This window comes from Phaethon lepturus, unplaced genomic scaffold (assembly GCF_000687285.1).
Source record: "Phaethon lepturus isolate BGI_N335 unplaced genomic scaffold, ASM68728v1 scaffold698, whole genome shotgun sequence".
In the NCBI taxonomy this organism is placed as follows: domain Eukaryota; kingdom Metazoa; phylum Chordata; class Aves; order Phaethontiformes; family Phaethontidae; genus Phaethon; species Phaethon lepturus.
The window spans coordinates 46364-67091 of record NW_010555268.1 but is presented as its reverse complement, the minus strand read 5'-3'; the positions used below and the strand labels follow the sequence as shown (position 1 = coordinate 67091).

General features: G+C 40.6%; 1 protein-coding gene across 1 annotated transcript in view; it reads left to right on the top strand.

The window, feature by feature from the left end:
- Positions 1–20728, top strand: part of LOC104624656 (protocadherin-15-like) — a gene marked incomplete at both ends in the record, with an annotated part of 143645 nt that overhangs the window by 78571 nt on the left and 44346 nt on the right. Inside the window, 3 exons of the mRNA XM_010292087.1 lie at positions 4331–4450; positions 9890–10000; positions 13222–13392. Of these exons, the coding sequence (XP_010290389.1) occupies positions 4331–4450; positions 9890–10000; positions 13222–13392 (402 nt within the window). The remainder of the gene's footprint in view (positions 1–4330; positions 4451–9889; positions 10001–13221; positions 13393–20728) is intronic.

The window sequence follows — 20728 nt, the reverse complement described above, 5'->3', positions numbered from 1 at the left end:
CAAAACTCCTCTCCAAGCGAAGCAGGCATGTCAAATGGGAAGGAGACCAGTGGAGCTGTAGAGATAGTTCAAGCAACACTTTCTGGAGCCATTTTTGGGTCCTTCTGAAAGGCAGCAAAGCAAAGGGGCCAGAAACCCCTCTGTAGACATCTTTCCAGCTCCCCCATCTCCCAGAAGACTTGGTGGTAGAAGTTTTTTCAGAGAATGAACTGAATTGGAAACGGTGGAAAATGGGTGCTGTGCAGAATCTCTCTGCTATAGGTTGACATAGCAATGGTGGGGGGTGGTCTGAGCTCTAGGTAAGTCTTTACTGTCCAGAGAGCGTGTGCATCTACTAAAGAATGAATTTGAGCACTGCTTTGAGAATTCAGGTATATTGTATAGCGTATAATACAAAAGCATCTTGATGTTCTGCTTTTCACCAGTGCCAAACATCTGATTAACCGGTTTGTTCTGCTTGCACATGCCGTGTATTGAAATGGCATACCCATTTTATATCCGTGTGAGATCCAACCCAGCCTTTCCGCCTCCTCTTTTAGCTTTTGGATACGAGTCTTAGATAGCTCCATAATATTCACTAGAAAAACATGCCTTTCATTCTCATGCTACTGGTCTGTCTTTGTAGGAGTGCAGTCCTTCACGGGCTGTTCACATAATAAGTAATTCTTATTTGAACAAGAACAGTGGGATTATTTATGTTGATAGAGAACACTATATATATGTGTATACAAACACTATATATATAGTCATATTTTATAAGGTGAACTGAGTTCATCCTTATTGTTCCAACAATAAAGTCAATGTTGACAGCAATCTGTTAGAAGAACCTCACAAATTGTGGGTAAAAGTGATATTGCTGGCTATATCGCAATGTTGAGAACTTGGCGTAAAAATATTGTGTGGCTTTGAAAGCCGGGCGCTTCTCTCAAATGATTAGAAGTGGAGTTTGAGACCTTTGGTTAAGAGCTCATCTGAATTTTTCCAAAGGCTGCAGTAATCTCTGAAGTGAGATCTCGGGCAGGCTGGAAAGTTGAGTGAATTGAGTTAATTTTTTCCTAACTTTCAGAAAGTGTCGGGGGACTTTTTTTCAGTGTCCTTTCTAATATCATTTGTATTGCATAAAAGAAAATGTAGCTAAAATAGAAACCTGTGTATTAGGTTCATCAAGGTCTGCACATCTGCCGCCAGTTATTTTGGATGTAGTACACTAAATCCAAGACTTCAGCTTTTGACTTTTACTGTAAGAGCATGCAGTTGTAATTCTGGTGTTTACTGCTATTTCATTTTTACAACTGTCTCCTTTGTTATCGCTTAATGATGTGCTTTAGAGTGCTGGAGCCTTTTTATGTTACTCGTCATTTATCAGCACCCTGTCAGGACCCCATACAGCTGCTCTCCATGAAACAGAGTAAATAACTATCGCCAAGCAGAGCTGCTGGCTGAATTCAATGGAAGCCAAGCGTTTACGTGCTTCTGAAAGCAACGCAGCTCTCGGCATCCTTCAGCTGTGAGCACTTTGATTCTATGATTCTTTAAGGTTGGAAAAGACCTCTGAGATCACAGAGTCCAACCGTCAACCCAACACTGCCATGCCCAGTAAACCATGTCCCGAAGTGCCGCGTCTGCACTTGTGCAGGTCCAGCCTCTTGGCGGCCGCGGCGGTTCCCGGTTAGGGCAGTCTCGTCGGCTGGGACGTTGCGCTGGAGCTCTGCCCTCTCCCTTTGCAGGACCCGGCGTTAGAGCGTCCGGCCGGCGGGAGCAGCACAAACACCTCCTTGGGTGTGTCTGTGCTCTTGAGCTGTTCTCTTGTGACAGGATTTTTTTGAGAGAGGTCTGTCGTTTGATTTCCAGCGGTAACCTCTCTCCCGAGAGCGTGACAGCCGCCCGCAGGTGCTGCGCGGGGAGCACTGCTTTGCAGCGAGCGCTGAGGAACGTGTCAGCGGGCTAACGGAGCGCCTTGGGTGAGGAGCCTGGTCTCCCACAGCGTGTTCTGCGCCCCGCTTCCCAGCCTGCTACACACATGGTGTCTTCAAAGCTGCTCCTCGCCACTTCGTCTGGGCGCACTGCGGCTTGCTTGTGTTTGGACACCAGAAGCGTGGGAGGTTTCCAGCACGTGCCGACCCCTGACAAGCTGGCGCGGGGCCTTGCTCTTTCTGCTAACAAGACTGTATCATTTAACCAGTGATTAACTGCTTAAATGCTTTTATTCAGTGTTGTACTGGGTGCCTGTGCCTGGCGGCAGGGGCTGAGGGGTATCTGTGAGGAGAGTCCGGGGCTGCCCTGGGCCGGTTCCGGCCAGTTCTGGCCGGTTCCAAGGGCCCCAGCACGGGGCACAGCCCAGCCCCGCCCACGGCGCCTCAGGGAAGCGGAGCTGAGAAAGGGGAAGATGCCGTGTGGCAGCGAGGGGTGAGGAACACATTGTGAGGAGGAGTCGGGAGTGAAGCTGATCCTTGAGGAAAAGGGTGGGATAGGCAAAGTTGCTGGTTTGTCTTCGTTTGTCACCATCCAAATGTGTTTTTAATTGGTAGCACGTTAATTTTCTCCTAGTTGAGTGTTCTGCCTGGGAGGGGAAGGGGTAAGTGATCTCCCTGTCTCGGCCCTCGAGCATGTTCACCTGATTTTCCTCCCCTGTGCTGTTGAGGAGGGGGCTGTGAGGGCACCTGGGTGGGTGTGGGGAAACTACAAACCCTCCTGTAAATTTTCTAGGTGGGTTTCCAGGTTGCTTTGGTCTTCTGTCCCCTTACAAAAACATGAGAAAGCCCCTTCTCCCCTACACATGCACTCTGTCGTTAACCAGTAAGTTATCGTCGTTGCTTTATGACGGTTGACTCTGATGGCATACTGTCAGGCAAGGCTCATTTTTCTCAGATGGTTGCTCCCCTGAATTCTTGAAAGGCTGGTGCTGTACCAGAGCTACAAGGCAGACACCCTGTGTGGGGTAATTATCTCGCAATTAGTAGGCAGGAGGGAACAGTCAACTTCTTTGTACCCGCATGTGACACTGCTACTATCTATACCAGTAGTAAGCAAGTCAAGTTTGTAGCAAAACACAAACGTACTTTGTTATCTTGGCATTAAGTATTGTGAATTAAGCCTCAGCCATTTTATCATTAAAAAGGCTTTGAATTGGTGTTTTTCCTTTTAAAGATTCAGTATTCTCAGCCCTGAAAAATATTTCTGAGAACTGTCGGCCATTAAACTCTTCAAGTAATTAGCAGCTTTATAAATAAAACAAGACCAGGAATTATGACTATAGGAGCAAAAGGGCAGTTAATTATTTCCTTTATGGTATGAAGTACAAAATACGAAAATGAAATAGCATCCATATTTGCAGCAAATACTTGAATGAATCTTTGTACTTTGCCACCTTCTCTCAGCATTTCAAACCTATTTACACCCTACAGGTTTAAAGATGTGCAACAACTTAATGCAAAATTTGGAGGAAAGAAAGAGGGGTCAGTGAGGCTCTGCAAATTCAAGGGCCAAAAATTTGGGTGTGATGAGGGTAGCAGCAGGAAGCATGGCTAGGAGCAATGTCTGTGTTGACTCCAGAAGTGTTTGTCAGTTTGTTTTTCCCTTTTGGGTTGATTACTCTCAAAGTTTTCTGAATATTAAAATTCAGAAATGATGACTCCCAAGAAGTCAGTTGGACTTCTGTCCTTGATCTCAATGAGTCTTGATTTCATGCTATTTATCTATGCTAGCATAATGATAAATTGATTCATTTTCAAAATATAATTTTATGGGTATTCAATCACTGCCAACAAAATATTGGAGACACAATGTCATTCTTGCATTTGTTTAAAGCCATAAAGCTCTCTGGGTGCCTGTGTTTGCATGTAATAATATTAATCTGGTGCTATTCACGTTGTCATGAAGACAGTGTTAAATAAGTTGTGTTTACTTTTGCAGCTCATCTTTATTTTCCTTCCTGAGTTGGAAAAAGTGGTTTGGTTTTTTTGTTTTAATTATTTATATTTATTTCATTAATTCTTTCCATTTTAAGACTTTTTAAATGTAGGGTTTTGTTTGTTTTTTTTTAAACGAATGGGGTTCTGTTCTGGTGCAGTTGATCTGTGGGATAAAAATGGAAATTGGTTTCCCTCTCTCTGTCACACTTGGTATCAGTTAAAGTAGAGTCTGAGCACGTTGTGTCTAACCTCATGCTCATGCATGAGGTTCCAGGCCAAGCAAAGTGAAGGAGAGAACATCAACCTTGCATTATAGACCAGAGCTATGGGTGGGGGAACCAAAAAACTTTGCACAGAGTTCTTTGTTTCCTGTATACCCGGAGGTTTTAATGGGTATCTGTCTGTCTCTGTTCTTGCAGTTAACTCCAGTTGGAACAACCATCTTTACAGGATTTTCTGGAAACAATGGTGCTACTGACATTGATGATGGTCCGAATGGCCAGATAGAATATGTCATCCAGTACAATCCTAATGACAAGGTAAATAAATGCATTTAGCTTTCTTTTTTTTTCAGGGGGGCGTGCGTATATCACACACCCTCCTTGAAGCAGCAAATGAACAAGAGGTTGCTATTGGAGTTGATTAAAAAATGCTTTCCTTCATGATGTAAAGTATCCTCTCTGCCGATGAGCCTTGCTTGCCCTGTAAACACAGCTGAGTTTACCTTCTCTTCCGTTGCCATGCTGTTAGCAGCTGGATTACTTCAGTGTCAGTTGTTAATAATCTCCTGTCTTCTCCAGTGTTGTTTGCACACTTCATCTTGCTTTTGGCATGCATTTTCAGTCCATGATAGGTAGTTGTATTTACTCCTACACATTTATACCTAATAGATTCATGGCTAAGAAGTATTCATAGGCAAGGCCAAGTTACTTTCCCAAGGGACATTCTGACTTTTCTCATGGAGCCACTCATATAAAGATCGCCATTTTAAAAAGAGGGTTATATATTGTTAAAATAAACTACTACTGATCCCTACATATTATCTTTGCAAACACATAGTTTTAGAGACAAAAAACTTAAAAGTATTAAAATAAATTCTCTTCAGGGTCAGATTTTCTTTTTCGGGAATTTTTTCTTTTCTTTTAGGGTGTGAATTTCTCTATTATAACAAGGCTTTGCACATGGGTGATTTGTGTGAAGTGCTCATCCGCAATTTCGTTGCAAATTCAAAGTAATTTTAGCAATCCTTTTTTCGAACTAAGCTCTTTTGCCATGGGTTAAGAGCACAGTTACTGTGAATCAGCTGGTGTGGTAATTTGTTAAGCAGGGTAACCTGATTACGTATTCATCCCAAAGATGACATAGATGTTCAAGTGAGGGGAAGAAAAATCTCTTACTGAAACTCCCTACTTTTACTTAAGGGGAATTTGAGCAGAAATGGTTTTGTGGGAATAGAGCAATCTGATTTTCAGTTTAATTAGAAGCGTAGGCACACAAGTTCTGATTCAGCTTGCACCATTTAAGCTGTACACCTCATAAAGACTTCGGTCCTGTTTCCATTTAAGTCAATGAGAGTTTAAGTATCTACTGAATTATACTTAGGGCTTATACTTTTTAGGAGGTACAATTTTGTAGAATAGTGACAGTATCAAGGAAGAAATCAGTGTGAACTAATGATACAAGAGCCTACTTTTTTACTTTTCACTGGGGTAATTGTTCATTTTTGCATAGCTACGTGCTGAGGCATAAGATGTACTTACTAGAGCTACATATTTTTAGGACAGAGATGGTTTCCTGAGAGACTTTGCAGCACCTTAAGCCACAATCTTTTTTGGGGAGCATTGTTTTGCAGAGAGGCAAAGTCTTTAAGTGGAATTATGAGGTTAGGTTTTTGGAAGGTTGGGGATTTTCTGCCTTTATATGTTATGTATATTTGGAATGATTTAATTTTTTAAACATTTGCAGTCGTTTCTTAGAGATTAAATTGCACAGACTTGAGCAGTCTCTTGAGTTATGACACTTCAGTGAGACTACTTAAATGAGTAAAATTACTAGTGCATGGTGTGGGGGTTCATCGTGTTACATTCTGGGCTGTGTTTTGTGCTGGCAGTATGTATGACTGAAGAGTTTCTCTCCTAAACTTCTTAAAAAAGGCAAGGAATTTCTATGGAAATAGTGAGTACTAAAATGTTATGCTGATATCTTCTAACTGTTTGCATAACAGAAGTGTTATAAATAAATGCTGTTCTGCTACCACAAATACTTGAAAAGTAAACAGAAGGCAGGAAGGAGTGACAGGAACAGACAAGCAGTTCCAAATTCGCAAAAAAAAAAAAAAACAAAAAAAACCAAAAAACCCAGGCTTTGAATTTTTCTCTCCACTCTTTTTTTGTACCCTTAACTTAGAGTACTTAACAAAACCAGCTCAAATAATGTCTTCTGTTTCACCAAAGGCTATGAAAGATGTCAGCATAGAGAAAATACTTCTTCCGCATAACTTTAGAAAATTGAAAGTGTTTTGAAAAATGGAACATTTTAGCATACATTGAATATGTTGGTATACTGAAAACAAATAAAAAATTCAACTTCTTAAAATATTATTTCTGTTAAACTATATTGCACTACAGTGAAATGTAAGAGCTGCTTTGTGTTTAATTTACTATTAAGTCATAGCATTATATTGTTCAAAGGGATCCTGGGAAATCATTCTAAATAAAAGCATCTTCCACAAGTGCTTTAGCCTCAAATTCAACAGAGAGGTTCGTCTAAGCACAATGGAAGGACATGATTGCATGCCTAAGTGGTTTGGTCTGGTGTTTTGCCGCAGGAAGAGTTAAGAAACATTTTGTAAAACTTTCTTTTCTTCTCTTACTCAGTGAAACTTAGTTGTTCTTGGTCTCCCAGTGGCTGTGAAGAACAGCAAGGGATTTCCCTGGTGTGAACAACTTCTTTGGAGTAGCTAGTTGCTTTATTGCATCTTTGCCTTACTATTTTTGTATTCCAGATTTATTTAATCCGATTCTTTAATCTGTAGATGGCCTTTATGTGCATAACATTGCTTTACCTAGTGGTGTGTTTTGTGCGTGTGCTTGACAGAGATGACTTCTCGTCATTGTAAGCTGCTTCGTCTCAGCTGTCAACTTCCCAGAAAGTTACTGCATAATAACTGCTACAAGTGGATTTTCTTCCTTAACTTGGGAAACAATTGTACCAGGCTCAAAAACGATGCGTACAGTTTAGCGTGAAATCTCCCTACTTTTCTACTTCTGGAATCCCCCTGTGTTGTGTGATGAAGATGCCCGCAGTGTTGTTTGGCACCGATGACATGGTCTTCTGCCTTAGAAAAAGGACTGATTATAGCTCATAGGTTTTATTGGAGAGTAATTTAAGCATTTGAAAAAACCCATGTAAAAACAAGAGGTGTTACTCTAGAAATTCAATTTTTTTGTTGTTTAGTTGGGAAGATATATAAAACCAAATAGAAAGATGAATGTGAATCATACTTGACATAAGGCTGGGCTGTAGCTATCAGGTGAAGGAATGCTATAAAACTTCTCTTAGCTGTTAAAAGCTAAATATCAAGTCAATTAACTTGCCAAAAAGATTCTGTCTTCTAATGCAGAGTGGATCTCTGAGGGCTCTGTTTTATACCTGAAGGTTATTAAGACAAATACATCCTCAAAACAAGTTCTGGACGCCCTCCTTACTAACTAATTTTACTGAGATGCATTGTATTGTGTTTTGATGAGGATTCAAAATTAAACATTTCCCATTTATCTGGAGTTAGGGAATATGCAGAATGCTTTTGCTATACTGATTTTTCACGTACCAACGCTTTGGGGAGTAAATTGAATTGTTATTCTGGTGACTTTTCCCGTTTTGAAGTTGCTGGCCCGTATTCAAGACTACGGGACAGTGTACGTTCTACATTATGAAGGCTGCTGTACAAAAGCATTTTGTTGTCATGCGTGTTGTTACATGAAGTAAGAGGAGAACCAGTTTTGTTCTCTTGGAGTAGCCAGTTGACAAAGGAATGACTTGATATTCCTGACTTCTGGTGTATGCTGGCTCTTTTCAGTGTTGGATGGAAATGCAACTGAAATATGGTGGTGCTGTGCACATCTTTTAATTGCCTTGGAGCGTTACAGTTTGGGTTGCAACAGACATAAATGGGGTTTGCAGAGGGATCACAGGGTTGATCTGAGGCCTCCAGGAGCTGTGGCACAAACTTATGTCTGGAAGTTAAGCTTTACATCACCGCTGAAGGATTGCGGTTCTGTGCTGTGTTGTGTTGGAGCATGAGGGGACTCCAGATATAAGCAGTTTGGGAAGAAGTTAGTTTTTTGCTGAAATTGTGCTGATTCTTTTTCTAACAGTTTAGATTGTACAGTTCCACTTAAGTGCATCCTCATGCCAAGATCTGCCAAGGAAAAGACAGTTTTTTTGAGAGTGCCTTGGCTGATTCTCAACTGCAAGAGTTTTTTCCAGCTGGTTCTGGCCTTTTAAATCACAGCTAAATGGGCTGAAGCAGTGAGGAGAATCTTCCTCGTGAATTAGAAGTGGCACACGTATGTGCGCATGCGCACGCCCGTGGCATCATCTTGTAGAGCAGTCAAAGACGTTACCGATTAGTTGCATAGTTCACAGCCTGCTTGCTTGTTTGTGCAAATACCATTAAAAGAAAGGGGGGGACAAAAGCCGTGAACCCAACCCTGCTTGGTTCTGCCTTCATCCAACAGTAAGAGTCTGTTCTAGTTTCCTGTTTCGCCTCAGTATAAATACTGCAATTGATATTCTTTTCCCCGTGGGAACTACCTATTTTTTTTGTCCAAAAAGATGAGTGGCATACTGAAGACATAAGCAAACAGTGTCTCCAGTTATTTAGCAGAGTCTGTGATGTACTTTCCAATCCTGTTTTTCTGCACACCGCAAATATCTGCAACGTGGAGAATTTAACAATTATTATCACTTATTTGCTGAAAAACAAACCACAACATAAGCAGATGTTTCAACTTCTGGAGAAAGAAAATGCCTTGTTATGTTATCCGAGGAAAGAATAGCATTCTGTACCTCTGCAGCGTTTTTCTGTGGAGAGATTTTTGAATGTTGTATTGCTATTACACGTTCAGCCTACTGGAATGTTAACTATATTGTACATAGATTGAAGCGTGAGAAGATTTTTTTATGTGATTAATTTGATACTAGGACCAAATCTCACATCTGAGACCTGGATCTGTGCCTGTAATCCCCCTCCCAAAATGGTTCATTACTCAAAGTGAATCCTTTAAAGGTGTGTGCAACCCAGCGGTACCCTCCTACCATTCGATGCCACACCTTTGCAGTCTGAATCTGTTTAAGCAAATCTGCAGGACAAATGGAATTTCACCTGATTTACCTAAAATCTGAATTTACTAGTGTTTGAACATGTGCATAACTGCCACTGTGAACAGGCACCTCAGTGTGTAGTGTTGACGTTCTCTGCGTGTTTACTACTTCATTGCCCTCATGACAGCCAGTGTAAAGAAAATATAAGTACACTGGTGTGGATTTAATTAATCTTTAATACTTGATGCTTTCTACAATAGTGAGGAAAAAAATAGATGAAGGCAAACCAAACTGTAGAAACTGAAGTCCTGAGTTCTCAGCTGACAAATAGGGAAAGCTTTTCTGAACGTGCCACTGCAAATTCAGCATGGCAAATCTGCAAGAAACAGGATACTTAAGACTTCAGTTGGTGATTGGAAGTAATAATGTATATGCAAAGAATCGGAGAGAATTCTGTTACGTACAGATTATTTATTGTGGGGGTTCTGATGGAGAAATTGGGTGGGGAGAAAGCACAGAAAGCTTTAAAATCCATGATCTGGGAAGCATAAGCAATTTTGGTATGCCATCCAGTCAGTCATCTCGTCATGGCCTAAAACATGTTTTAACTTTGAAGCATGGTCAATTTGATTCTACTGTTCTAACTTTTGCAGACTTCCAACAGGACCTTTGATATTCCACTCACTTTGTCCGGAGCAGTAGTTCTACGGGAAAGACTAAATTATGAAGAAAAGACTCGTTATTTTGTCATTATTCAAGCAAATGTAAGTATAGATCTCTTAATGGCCATTTATGCTGCTGATTTAGGTGGAGTTTTAGTTTTCAGATTTAATTTTTTCAAAGGAGAGGAAAAGTCTCACTGAAATACCAGGTCTGATAATGCTCTTCTCCTGAAGATCTTATTTAAGATTTACCTAGGTCGTTGAAAGCTTAGACATATTACTACTGGTTAGAAAAGCTTGCTCAGTGTGTGTAACAAGGCAACCTTTTTGTCACAAGGAACAAGTTGCAAATTCCATGTGCAGCCCATGCAGAAAAGTGCATTTTAGTGTCACTAAGCGTTCATTTTCTATCAAATCTAGCGATGCTAATTTGATCTCAGATGAGTTTAATGGATACAGTTAGTTGTATTCTTCAGGTTCGAAATGCTTTTTACTACAAAGAGATGATTTTTCTTTCAAGTCATATGGCAAGTGTATATAGAGAATTTTACAGAGTGGCTGGTAGTGGATAATGCATACTGAAAAGACAAGTCATGTTTAAACTCTATCTAATACGTCTGTCATCAGAGAAGTTTTTGGTGTCCTTGAGGGCTGTGAAAGCTTATTTCCCTTTTTGTCTTTCTCATAATAGTGGAAATTAAAACTTTTCCTCTGTTGTCTACTGTTGTGATAGTGCTTCATTTGTAGGAAAATGAGAATGCTCTGAAGCAACCTTGGGTAGCTTGCTCCTGAATTCACGCATTTTATATTACTGTCATCTTTCTGATACAGAACTGTAGATACATTGTGCGATATGTTTTACACTCCACTTTTCTATATATTTTGTGGCACGTTTGGCATTCCCTCAATAGAAGATAGGCTCTGGGGGTGTTTCGATGCTTTTTGCACTTGGATATATCTAAAGATATGTTATGGCTGTTCGAACTGGTCATGTTACCTGGGTAACTTGCTGATCTGTTGAACAGGAATGTGGGAACGCTCAGAACCGATTCAACTTGTTTATCAATAATTTATTCCGCAGATCACCACTGCATATTCACAGCTCTTTTCCTTTGATGTCAGAGCTGGGAGTTTCATGAGACACCGCGTTCCTAGAAAAGTAACTGGGGTAGTTGAGCAGGTCATGTTTTTCAAGAGAAAGGCATGGCGTGTGGCAGTGCGAACACCTCGCGCGAGGGGGGAAGCCTGTCACTCTGTAGGAGCAACTGGTGAAGGCACAGCTTGGGATGTACGCTGGCAGTACATCTACAAAGCAATCTCCTATTAATTTTTTCATGCCTTTCAATATATGACCCTACACAGTCAGTCATTCACCTTCGTGGTGCTGGGTTTGGGACTAGAGCTGTGCCGATAGCTTCTGTATCATGCGCATACGTAACGGGACAGCTTGTGTGACTGAAATGTCTTGTGAGGCCATGTGTTTTCTTAAACGTAGCTGAGCTCACAGAAATTTTCAGGGCTCACAGATGAGAAACTAGATCTCAAAGACTCTAATTAAGCCCTACAGCCCGGCTTTTCTAGGAGTTTACATTATGCATCCTTTTTTTTTTTTGTTTTTAATTTTACAAAATATTGCAGCCTGCATTTAATTCTCTCTATTGTATGTACTTATGCAATCATACTTCTGTTCTGCTGATTACATGAGCAGTGATCATTTATTGTTCTTGCATCCTGGCAGTACTACGTGAAATTAATTACCCTGTGTCTGCTTTGATCCAGTATGACTCAAAGGCACATATTCACAGAATCATTAAGGTTGGAAAAGATCTCTAAGATGATCAAGTCCAACCATGAACCCAGCACCACCACGCCCGCTAAACCATGTCCTGAAGTGCCACATCTGCACGTTGGGGGAATGTACAAAAGTTTAGTTGATGCTGAAGGCTATTCCTTGTAGCATGTATTGTTTTTCATCATTGACCATGAAGAAAGTTGAATTCTGAAATTCCCAGATTTAGTAACTGTAAATGGGAGGCAGTTCCAAGAAATTAGTGGACTGCAAAATAGGAAAAAAAAATATTTATCCAATCTGATTTAGAGCGATGACCTATTCCTCTTATACAGATGATGATATTAAACAGCAGAAATACTTTAAAAAATTGCTTTTTTTCTTTTCTGTCAATGTTATCCTAGGGTAGGAGGGCAAGACTTCGCTAATGGCCCATAGTCCCTCCACAAGATTTTGTTTTTGTAAAGAAAAGCTATCACAGCACTTCCTCCCTGAAAATGGAAATATTTTTTACTTTAAAAAACCCCATTGGAGAGTGATGCTATTTCTTCACTATGATAGAAAAAGAAGAAAGAAAAGGTGAACTGTTGCTAGTGTGTACATTGTGTACATAATCCAGGTGGTTCCCACAATTCAGGAAAGTGTAGTTTTATTTTGTACCATCTGGAAAAGAAAAAAGCAGACAATAAAGAAGTTGGAATACTCAATGGTGTCTTGTGTATCCAAAGATTTAAAAAAAAAAAAAACAAACCCCAAAACCAAATCACCCTGCATTGAAAAGAACCTGTCATGCAGCATGGAGACTTTCCTGGCATGCAGCGTTGTAGCTGCTTTATTGTGGACACAAGTGTTCTTCTCAACCTTTAAAACACAAGCAGTGTAACTCATTTTCTAGCCAAACCTGCCTCCCACGTGCAATATAGTTTGGAGATCCTAGATCAATGTCTTTGCGGTCCTGGGGCTGTTTGATTTTGGTTTTTTTGCCAGGGACAGGGGAGGTGGGAAAGGAAGTGCTAAATCTTCCTTAAGTTGTGGCACGCAGAGGTGGATTGAGTATTACAGTCCAGGGGCTCTTATGCTTTTCATTTCTATATGTGAAAGTCCTTTTCCTTACAGAGAGGATTTGATAGAGCTACACAAGGCAGCGTAAGAGTGTAGTTTGGATTATAAGTAAGGCACGAGGGACTATTTATCTTGCACAAATACGCTGCATTTTTATAGACTTAACAGGACATGGATCTTCATTTCACACATTTCCTGAAAATTAATTTCTCAGAACTGTATTATTTCTGAGTGCTAGATGTCACGCAGTATATCTTAATTCAAGAGCTAAACTTCTACCTCTGAAGCGTATTTCTGAGCCTTTATGAAATTAAAGGCTGGAGCTTTGAGGCCGGAGTTTCTGTAATAAGCTCTTTCCTAGAATCTGAATAATTATAGTGCTTATATGTGTTACCCTTAGCTTTATCTTTAAACTTTTCTGTAGATTCTGAATTCAGAAAGTCTCACCAAATAGAACTCATTTGCTCCACAGGACCGAGCCCAAAATCTGAATGAGCGAAGGACAAGTACAACCACCCTGACAGTAGACGTGCTTGATGGGGATGATTTGGGACCAATGTTTCTTCCTTGCGTCTTGGTGAATAATACTCGTGACTGTAGACCTCTCACCTACCAAGCAAGCTTGCCAGAACTGACTGATCCTGTAAGTCCTCTTGATTTTTTTTTTTTGTGGGTTTTATATGTTTGTTTTTCAAGCAACTGTCATCATCTTCTATGGACGCAATTGAGAACTGTAATTAGAAAGGCCACATATGCTTTATGCCACATTTTATGTGTTAAAAGAAAAACAAGGTAAGATACATGTAAGAATAAATGGTGAAATTCTAGCTTTGATACAGCGGCAAACTGTTCATTCACTACAAGGGCTAAGGCTCGCTGAAATTTGGTAAATTGTGGAATTGCTTTTCCTGATCTGTCCATGTTTTGCTCTGGAAATAGCCTCAAGCACTTTTGAGAAGGGGTTGACATGTTATTCCATTCAGGATTGTTGCAGACCTTAGGAGAAAGATTTTTGGAAGAGGAAGCATTAGTCATTAGTCCCTGAAAAGACTGTGTGTTGCTATTACCTGGCTTCAGTCAGGGACTAAAGAGCAATGTGTGTTTTTTCTCATGTAAATGCTTGTTCCAAGTATATTGGTTAATACATCAGTTAAGATAGGGATAAAGGTCAGCGTAAGGCTCATGTCACACTGGAGCGTGCACAATGAATCACGTTCAGAGGGAGCGGAGAGCTTTATCATTTCTTCATGAAAGATAGTGCCAACTCCCCTTCCTTACAGGAGAACTGCTGCTTGGTATAATAGCGACTTGCATCTCTGTGGTGGGTGAAACAGAAAAATGAATTTCTTAATGGGTATTGATATATGACCTTTGATTCATGTATGTAAGAATATAAGAAGGAAGAACCAAATGAATCACTAGGTACTACCCCACCTGATTGACATTGACATTAAGATGACATTAAGTTAATGTTGACTATCGACATTAAGATCATGACTCCCTTTGTTCATTGCACGACATGCTGTCTGTCCTGCTTCCTCCGACCAGGAGATGGGGGAGGTTGAGTCTGTAAGTGTGGAGGTTCTTGCTATTCTCTGCCTTACTCGCCTTGCCGTCCTGTGCCTCGTAGTCTTTTGCCAACCCACATGTTACAGTTTCCTGCTTTGTCGGGCCTCAGGGTCCTGCTGCAAATATGCTTGAGCGGGGTCACAAGCACTGTCACCACCCTGCTTGGTTGTTTCAGATGATAGTCTTAGCAAGTATCAACTCTCTTACAGTTGTTTTATCTGTTTTAGGACCAGCTGAAATTGTGTCTAATATACAGCTGTTGATCAATTGCTTCTGCACGGGTTAACAGTATGGGCTCTGGTTTAATAACCAGTACAACCTCAAGGAGGCATAAGGCGGGACTTATTGTAATTCAAGCTGTGTGATTAGTGTGCCTTCTGGATAAGGGAGGGCTAGAACAAGTTTCAGGGAGGTGGTATTAGTCCATGCCTTGCAAACCCCTTGCAAACTTCTTGGGAGAAGATTGGGTCTTACAGCCTGATGTGTAAGGTGTGGCAAAATTGGAGCCTTTGATGTTCAGCTTGTAGCAGCAGCAAATCAATTGTGAAAGGGGAGAGATGTTCCATATTTAACCTTGTTATACTGATTTACACATATCTCTGTTGGGTTGGGGGGGTGGGTGTGTTGGTTCGTGGCACTCCCACTCCACTTCTAGACCTTGGTATTTGATAACCCTTTGTTGTAAGGGTTGTAACCCTTTGTTGTAACTGTGTTGTCTGTTTTGGACTTTGTGAATAAATGCTTTTACTTAAAATTTTACATTAATTTGGTTTGGGCTTATTGTTATTTTAAGAAAACTGGGCAACCACACATTACTCCAGCTGAGTATGTTTATCTGCACAGATCTGATAGAGTTCCCTGTACAGAGGCAGGTGAGGCAGAAATTATTAATAACGAGTGTTTGGTCGTTACCTTGTTCTTTATCTGGTTATCTTAAGGTCTAATGCAAATCATACAACTTTCCTGATAACAGGTGAAAGAAATTCAGGCCTGTCTCTGTTCCTGCCCTTGGTCGTCACTCGCGTACGCTGCACTGGAAGACAAAGTAGTGTCTGCCAAGGAGAGTGTCTTGGCTAGGAAAAATCTGACTAGTGATTTAGATGCTAAGTTGCAGAATGTATTCATTTAACTTCATAAGCTATAATCTGTTCAGGTGTCGGCTTTTTTTGTTTGCTTTTTGGCTTTTTTTGCGTCAAACTGCACCTTGAGGAATCTGATCTATGAAATGAGAAAGCGGTTCTGTTGATAAACTACCAGCTATTTGCTGTTTATCTATTTGTAGTGCTATAGCAGTTTTGAAAAACTGGATGTGGAAGAAGGATGTTTGAACTGAAAGTTTTACCTTGATGCGTCAAATACTTAGTTGTAAATTATACTTCATTTAGAAGATACGGATGGTATCTAAAAAGACTCAGCTAGTAAACATACGTATTACGTTTGTCCTGCAGTACGGTAAAGTGCAGAGAAGCCTGAGCTGTCTGGACTAGCCAGGGGCCAACAGCAGGCCCGTGCGATGCTCCAACCTGGCAAAGCAGCCTGGGCAGAGGACCTCATTCAAAGACAGGTTGGGGTTTTTTGCATGATGTGAAACCATTGCATTGCACCATGTGGACGAGACCCATCTGAGTCCGTAAGGCTGTAAGACTGTAACTGTGATGTCAGGTTATATAGAAGCTGACAGTAACTAATATATTGCTCAGAACGATTTATCTGAAGTTTCTTGCACCAGTTGATTTTTTAAAAGATAAAACTTTGCTGCACTGTAGGTGTTGAATCTTCCAGAGCATGTAGCAAGTAGAACAGAATGCTGTTTGCTGAAGTTTTTTTAATTGTAGCCACTACATAGACTAAAGGACTATTTTTAGTCCAACATTGTCATTTTTTTTAATTCGCTTTTTAATTTTTCAGTGCACATGAGAAGGAATATTAATGAATATAGAACAAAGAGTGTTGAAGTATGAATTATTCAGAAGCAGTAGCTTGAAAAAGAAGTCCTGCTTTACAGGGCAAGATCCCTGCTCAGCTGACCCCTAAAATAAAGAATTTAATGTAACTGGTGTCATGGTTTAAGCCCAGCCAGCAACTAAGCACCACGCAGCCACTCGCTCACTCTGCCACAGTGGGACAGGGGAGAGAATCAGGAGAGTAAAAGTGAGGAAACTCATGGTTTGAGATAAAGACAATCTAATAGGTAGAGCAAAAGCTGCGCACGCAAGCAGAGCAAACCAAGGAATTCATTTACCACTCCCCATGGGCAGGCAGGGGTTCAGCCATCTCCAGGGAAGCAGGGCTCCATCACGTGTAATGGTTTCTTGGGAGGACAGACGCCATCACTCCAAATGTCCCTCCACCCCTTCCTTCTTTTTCACCCCGACTTTATATACGGAGCATGACACTGTATGGTATGGAATATTTCTTTGGCCAGCCTGGGTCAGCTGTCCTGGCTGTGTCCCCTCCCGGCTCCCCGTGCACCCCCAGCCTTCTTGCTGGCAGGCCCACATGAAAAGTTGGACAGTCCTTGACTGCTTAGTAACAACTCAAAACATCAGCATGTTATTAATATTTTCTCATTCCAAATCCAAAATACAGCCTCACACTAGCTTCTAGGAAGAAAATTAACTCTATCCTGACTGAAACCAGGACAACTGGTAAGAATAATATTTTTGTTCATTCTTGCACTATTACTTATCTTTAGTAAGTAATCCTCAAATTTACTCCTATTTACAAATCCTCCATCCACAAATTTACTGAGGTAAAAATAGTATTTCCTTTCCAAGCTTCTTTCCCTTAGATGCTGTAAAGTAGTTGGGTTAATTGGCAATGAACAATCCATACAGCATGAGTTTTGGTTATGGTCTTTGGCTGGCAGAGAGAGAAGAGGCCAGAAAAATTAATGGAACTCTGTTACCAGAGAAGCAACTTATTTTCCTGAAGAACAACATCAAGGTTTACACTGTGCTTTCTGAGAGTTGGTCTGACTCACAGCAGTATTAATAATATTATTAAATCTGCTCCAGGCTGAGCAGAGTGCTGTATAATTACTGTTCTATACACTTGTAAAAACCTGTTTTGTACTTCTGCCATTTGCACAGATGGCATAAATTCCCCCAAAGCTGCAGATTCTTCCAGGCAGAGCCCAAGGTTACGCGATGGTACTCTCTGGGTGTGCATATAGAATGAAATGTTACCATAGTACCTTCTCGGTCAGCCAGGGGCTGCCTGCAACCGTCTGAGCTTTGCCACAAGGTGTGGCGTTCTTCACCAGTGGTTGCTTAGTTTTGTGAGTGTCACTTATGCAGAACCAGCAACGAGCTACTGTGATTAATACCTATGATGGCCTTAGTAGGTCTAGGATCACAGCTAAGGTCATATAAGCATCAGTGTCACCGATACCAAACGTGTGTGAGGTGCTTTTGCACCACTGTAGCGGAGTCGGAAACTCACAGTTTGGAGTAAACAAACTTGGGGTGTTTTTATAGCATGTAAGCTATTCCGAATGCTTAATCCTGTAGTAAGTGGAGGCTAAAGTGCCTCACCACAGCTGAAGCCTGGACACAGAGATAAACTAACAGCTTGTAACCCACACCTTAAATTATGTATTGCTTCCCTGGGCAGTAATTTGCTTGTTAAGTGCTACCTGTTGAGTCTGATTCAGTGCCTATGACAGTGATGGAGTAAACTGCTTTACAAGTTCCTAGACCAGGAGGGAAAAGAAATACTTCTACTGAGTTTTGAGTCTTCAAATAATCATTGCAAAAATTATTATCTTGCAAAAAAAACACCAAAGTCCACAATAAGACAGTATTCAAAGTCATTGTTTGAAGTTCTGTCTCCTAATACATGTGCAAATCCCTTCATTTCCTTTAGGGGAATGCAAAGTACAGCTTCAGCGCTGTCTTACAATGCGCTAGCAAAAACCTTTCAAAAATTCAAGTTCCACAAGCCAAATATATTGCCTTATAACGAAAGGCAAAACAATGTCTTTGCTGGATGGAAAGGATGCATGTATGAACCTCCTGTGTCTGCTAATTGCTCCGTATACCTCCGTGTGTGTTGCCTAGTTATAGCCATCCTACTTTCTCTCTGGAAATGAGTGTACTGTTGTCAGATAAATTTCAGTTTCCAAGAAAACCCGTGAGGTTTGTTGTTTGGTTGATTGGGTTTTTTGTTGGTTTTACATAGTTTATTTACCTTAGTGTTTCTCTGTCTGACCGAATCTGTAAGTATTTTTTTTCCCCCGTTGTCTCAGGAAGACTTCAGTAAATTAGCATTTATTATCAGGATGTGCAGTTCATAAAAAAAAATACAACCTCATGAATGTCTTACAACATTGGAAAGATAATTTCTCCTCCCTTTTTCCTCCTCAGTCTGTTCCTGTCATGATCACTCTGTGAAGATTTTGTCCGTTTCTATATTCATTTTTTTCCATCATCATGCAAAGAAGAAAAGCCAATTAGGAGTAAAATCTAGATTGGGTTTATTTAATCAGTTGCTGGGCTAGTTTTGCAACAAACAGATTCATTATCAGCTTCCACAGGGTAATTATTAGTCCACATGAACGCTTACGTACTCCATGACACCTATGAGGCTTTCTTTGTACTGATTCAAGCTGCACCTGGCTGCATTATGAGACATTGCTTATTGATGCACCACTGATGTATCTTTCTACATGGAATGTATTCTGGTACTAATTATCCTCGGTTTCCTTAGGAGCTGTGTCAGCAGGGAACTTGCAAAGTCCGCAGGCTCAGCTGCCCTGTTGAGCAGAGACTCAAGGAGGTGGGTCTGAGCAGAGGACCGCTAGATGACAGCTAAAATTCTCCAAAGAACAGTGTGGTTGAGGGGGGTAAAAAAAGACATTGAAGAGCTGGAAGTGCCCTTAGAAACCCTCAAGCTTTTGTGAGCAAGAATCACTCTTTAGTTAGACTAGTTTGGATTCAAGGGAAGAAAACGGAACTTTTTGAATACTTCATGCAAGGGACAAAAAAGTTCATTGAATTTTATATATGCAAAGCATAATAAACCATCATAATATTAAGCATTGTGGCAATACAGTAACTTCATCAATTTCTCACTGTATCTTGGCAGAAAGTACTTCTTATTTGGAATTCAGAATTGCTTGAAGAGTTCTCAGTTAGCAGTGAAAAATGTGTTTTTGCATCAGACTGATAGTTATGTCAGAAATGACAGCTGCTTTTTAAAACTTGCCATTTATCTTTGTTTCTTGCTGAAGCTCTAGGGGCAATCACAATAGTTTTTCTCCAAGCTGTTTCCCATTCCCTTGCAGCGTTCTAGTTCAGCATCATACAGCGACATACTATAGCAGCTGCAATAAAATAACCTTCACACTGCCTTCCCTGGTGCATCGCTGTTGGGCAGCTACTTGTATTTATAGTTCAGGGAATTGGGAACGGAACCTGGGTGGCACCATCACGATCTTTTGGGCACGTTGGCCTATTGCGGTACGGAGACTGTGGGATATGGAGGCAGACAGGGTATTCTTTGGGTGTGAGAAGTGGAGATGCCGTAGGAGGGAACTAAGGTTACAGCAGTACAGGACAAGCTAGTTTTCTTGCAGCGGTGAAGAAAAAGGGAGTTTGGTGGAGTGCTGAAGTAAGTGGGGGGGGGCTGGTGTTGGGAACACAGGACATTTCTGCAAGTAACCAGCTTTAATCATCTCTGTACAAATTGGTTCTATGCTTAATATTGATAGCTAATTAACATTGCAGAGGATGTGCTGGTTTTTCAGTACCTCTGGGCTTGACAAACACTTAAAAATTCTTTCTAAAGTAATTTCATTTCAGTTCCTTCCTATCTGACTGTACAAATGGTAATTCCCTCCAAACAGAAAACCTCCCAGAAATTTTCTTACAGACATGTTAATATAAATCTTGCTGCAAAACAAATAAACAAATCCCAGGTTAATGAAACTTGGCTAACTCTCTACTGAAAAGCGTTTGAAACTTTCAGAAACAACATCTCGCCATCTTAGTTATAGCGACAGCCATTAGTCAAAGAATAAAGTTCATCAAATGTTCTGGTTTGGGTTTTTTTGTTTGTTTTGGGGTTTTTTTTTTTTTAGGTTTTGTTTTTATTATTTTTTCAATTCCTATTTTTTGCTGCAGGACATACCTGCCCACAGAAGACATTTTGTATGGGTAGGTACTATGCAAGCTAAGAGCAAATAACCTTCCTTGAGGTTTGAGTGTAACTTGCTAGATCAGCCTGAGCTTTTTGTAAGATTTTTGTGGCACTGAAATTCACAGTCTTCGGAATTTGGCAAATCAAAAATGTAGTCTGAGCTCAAATAAATACTTGTGGTTAAATCAACTGTAATAAAAACCTTACAATGTGTAAGGAAGGTGCCTTTTTTTACCTGAAGGATGTAATTTCACAGAAAGGCAGGAATG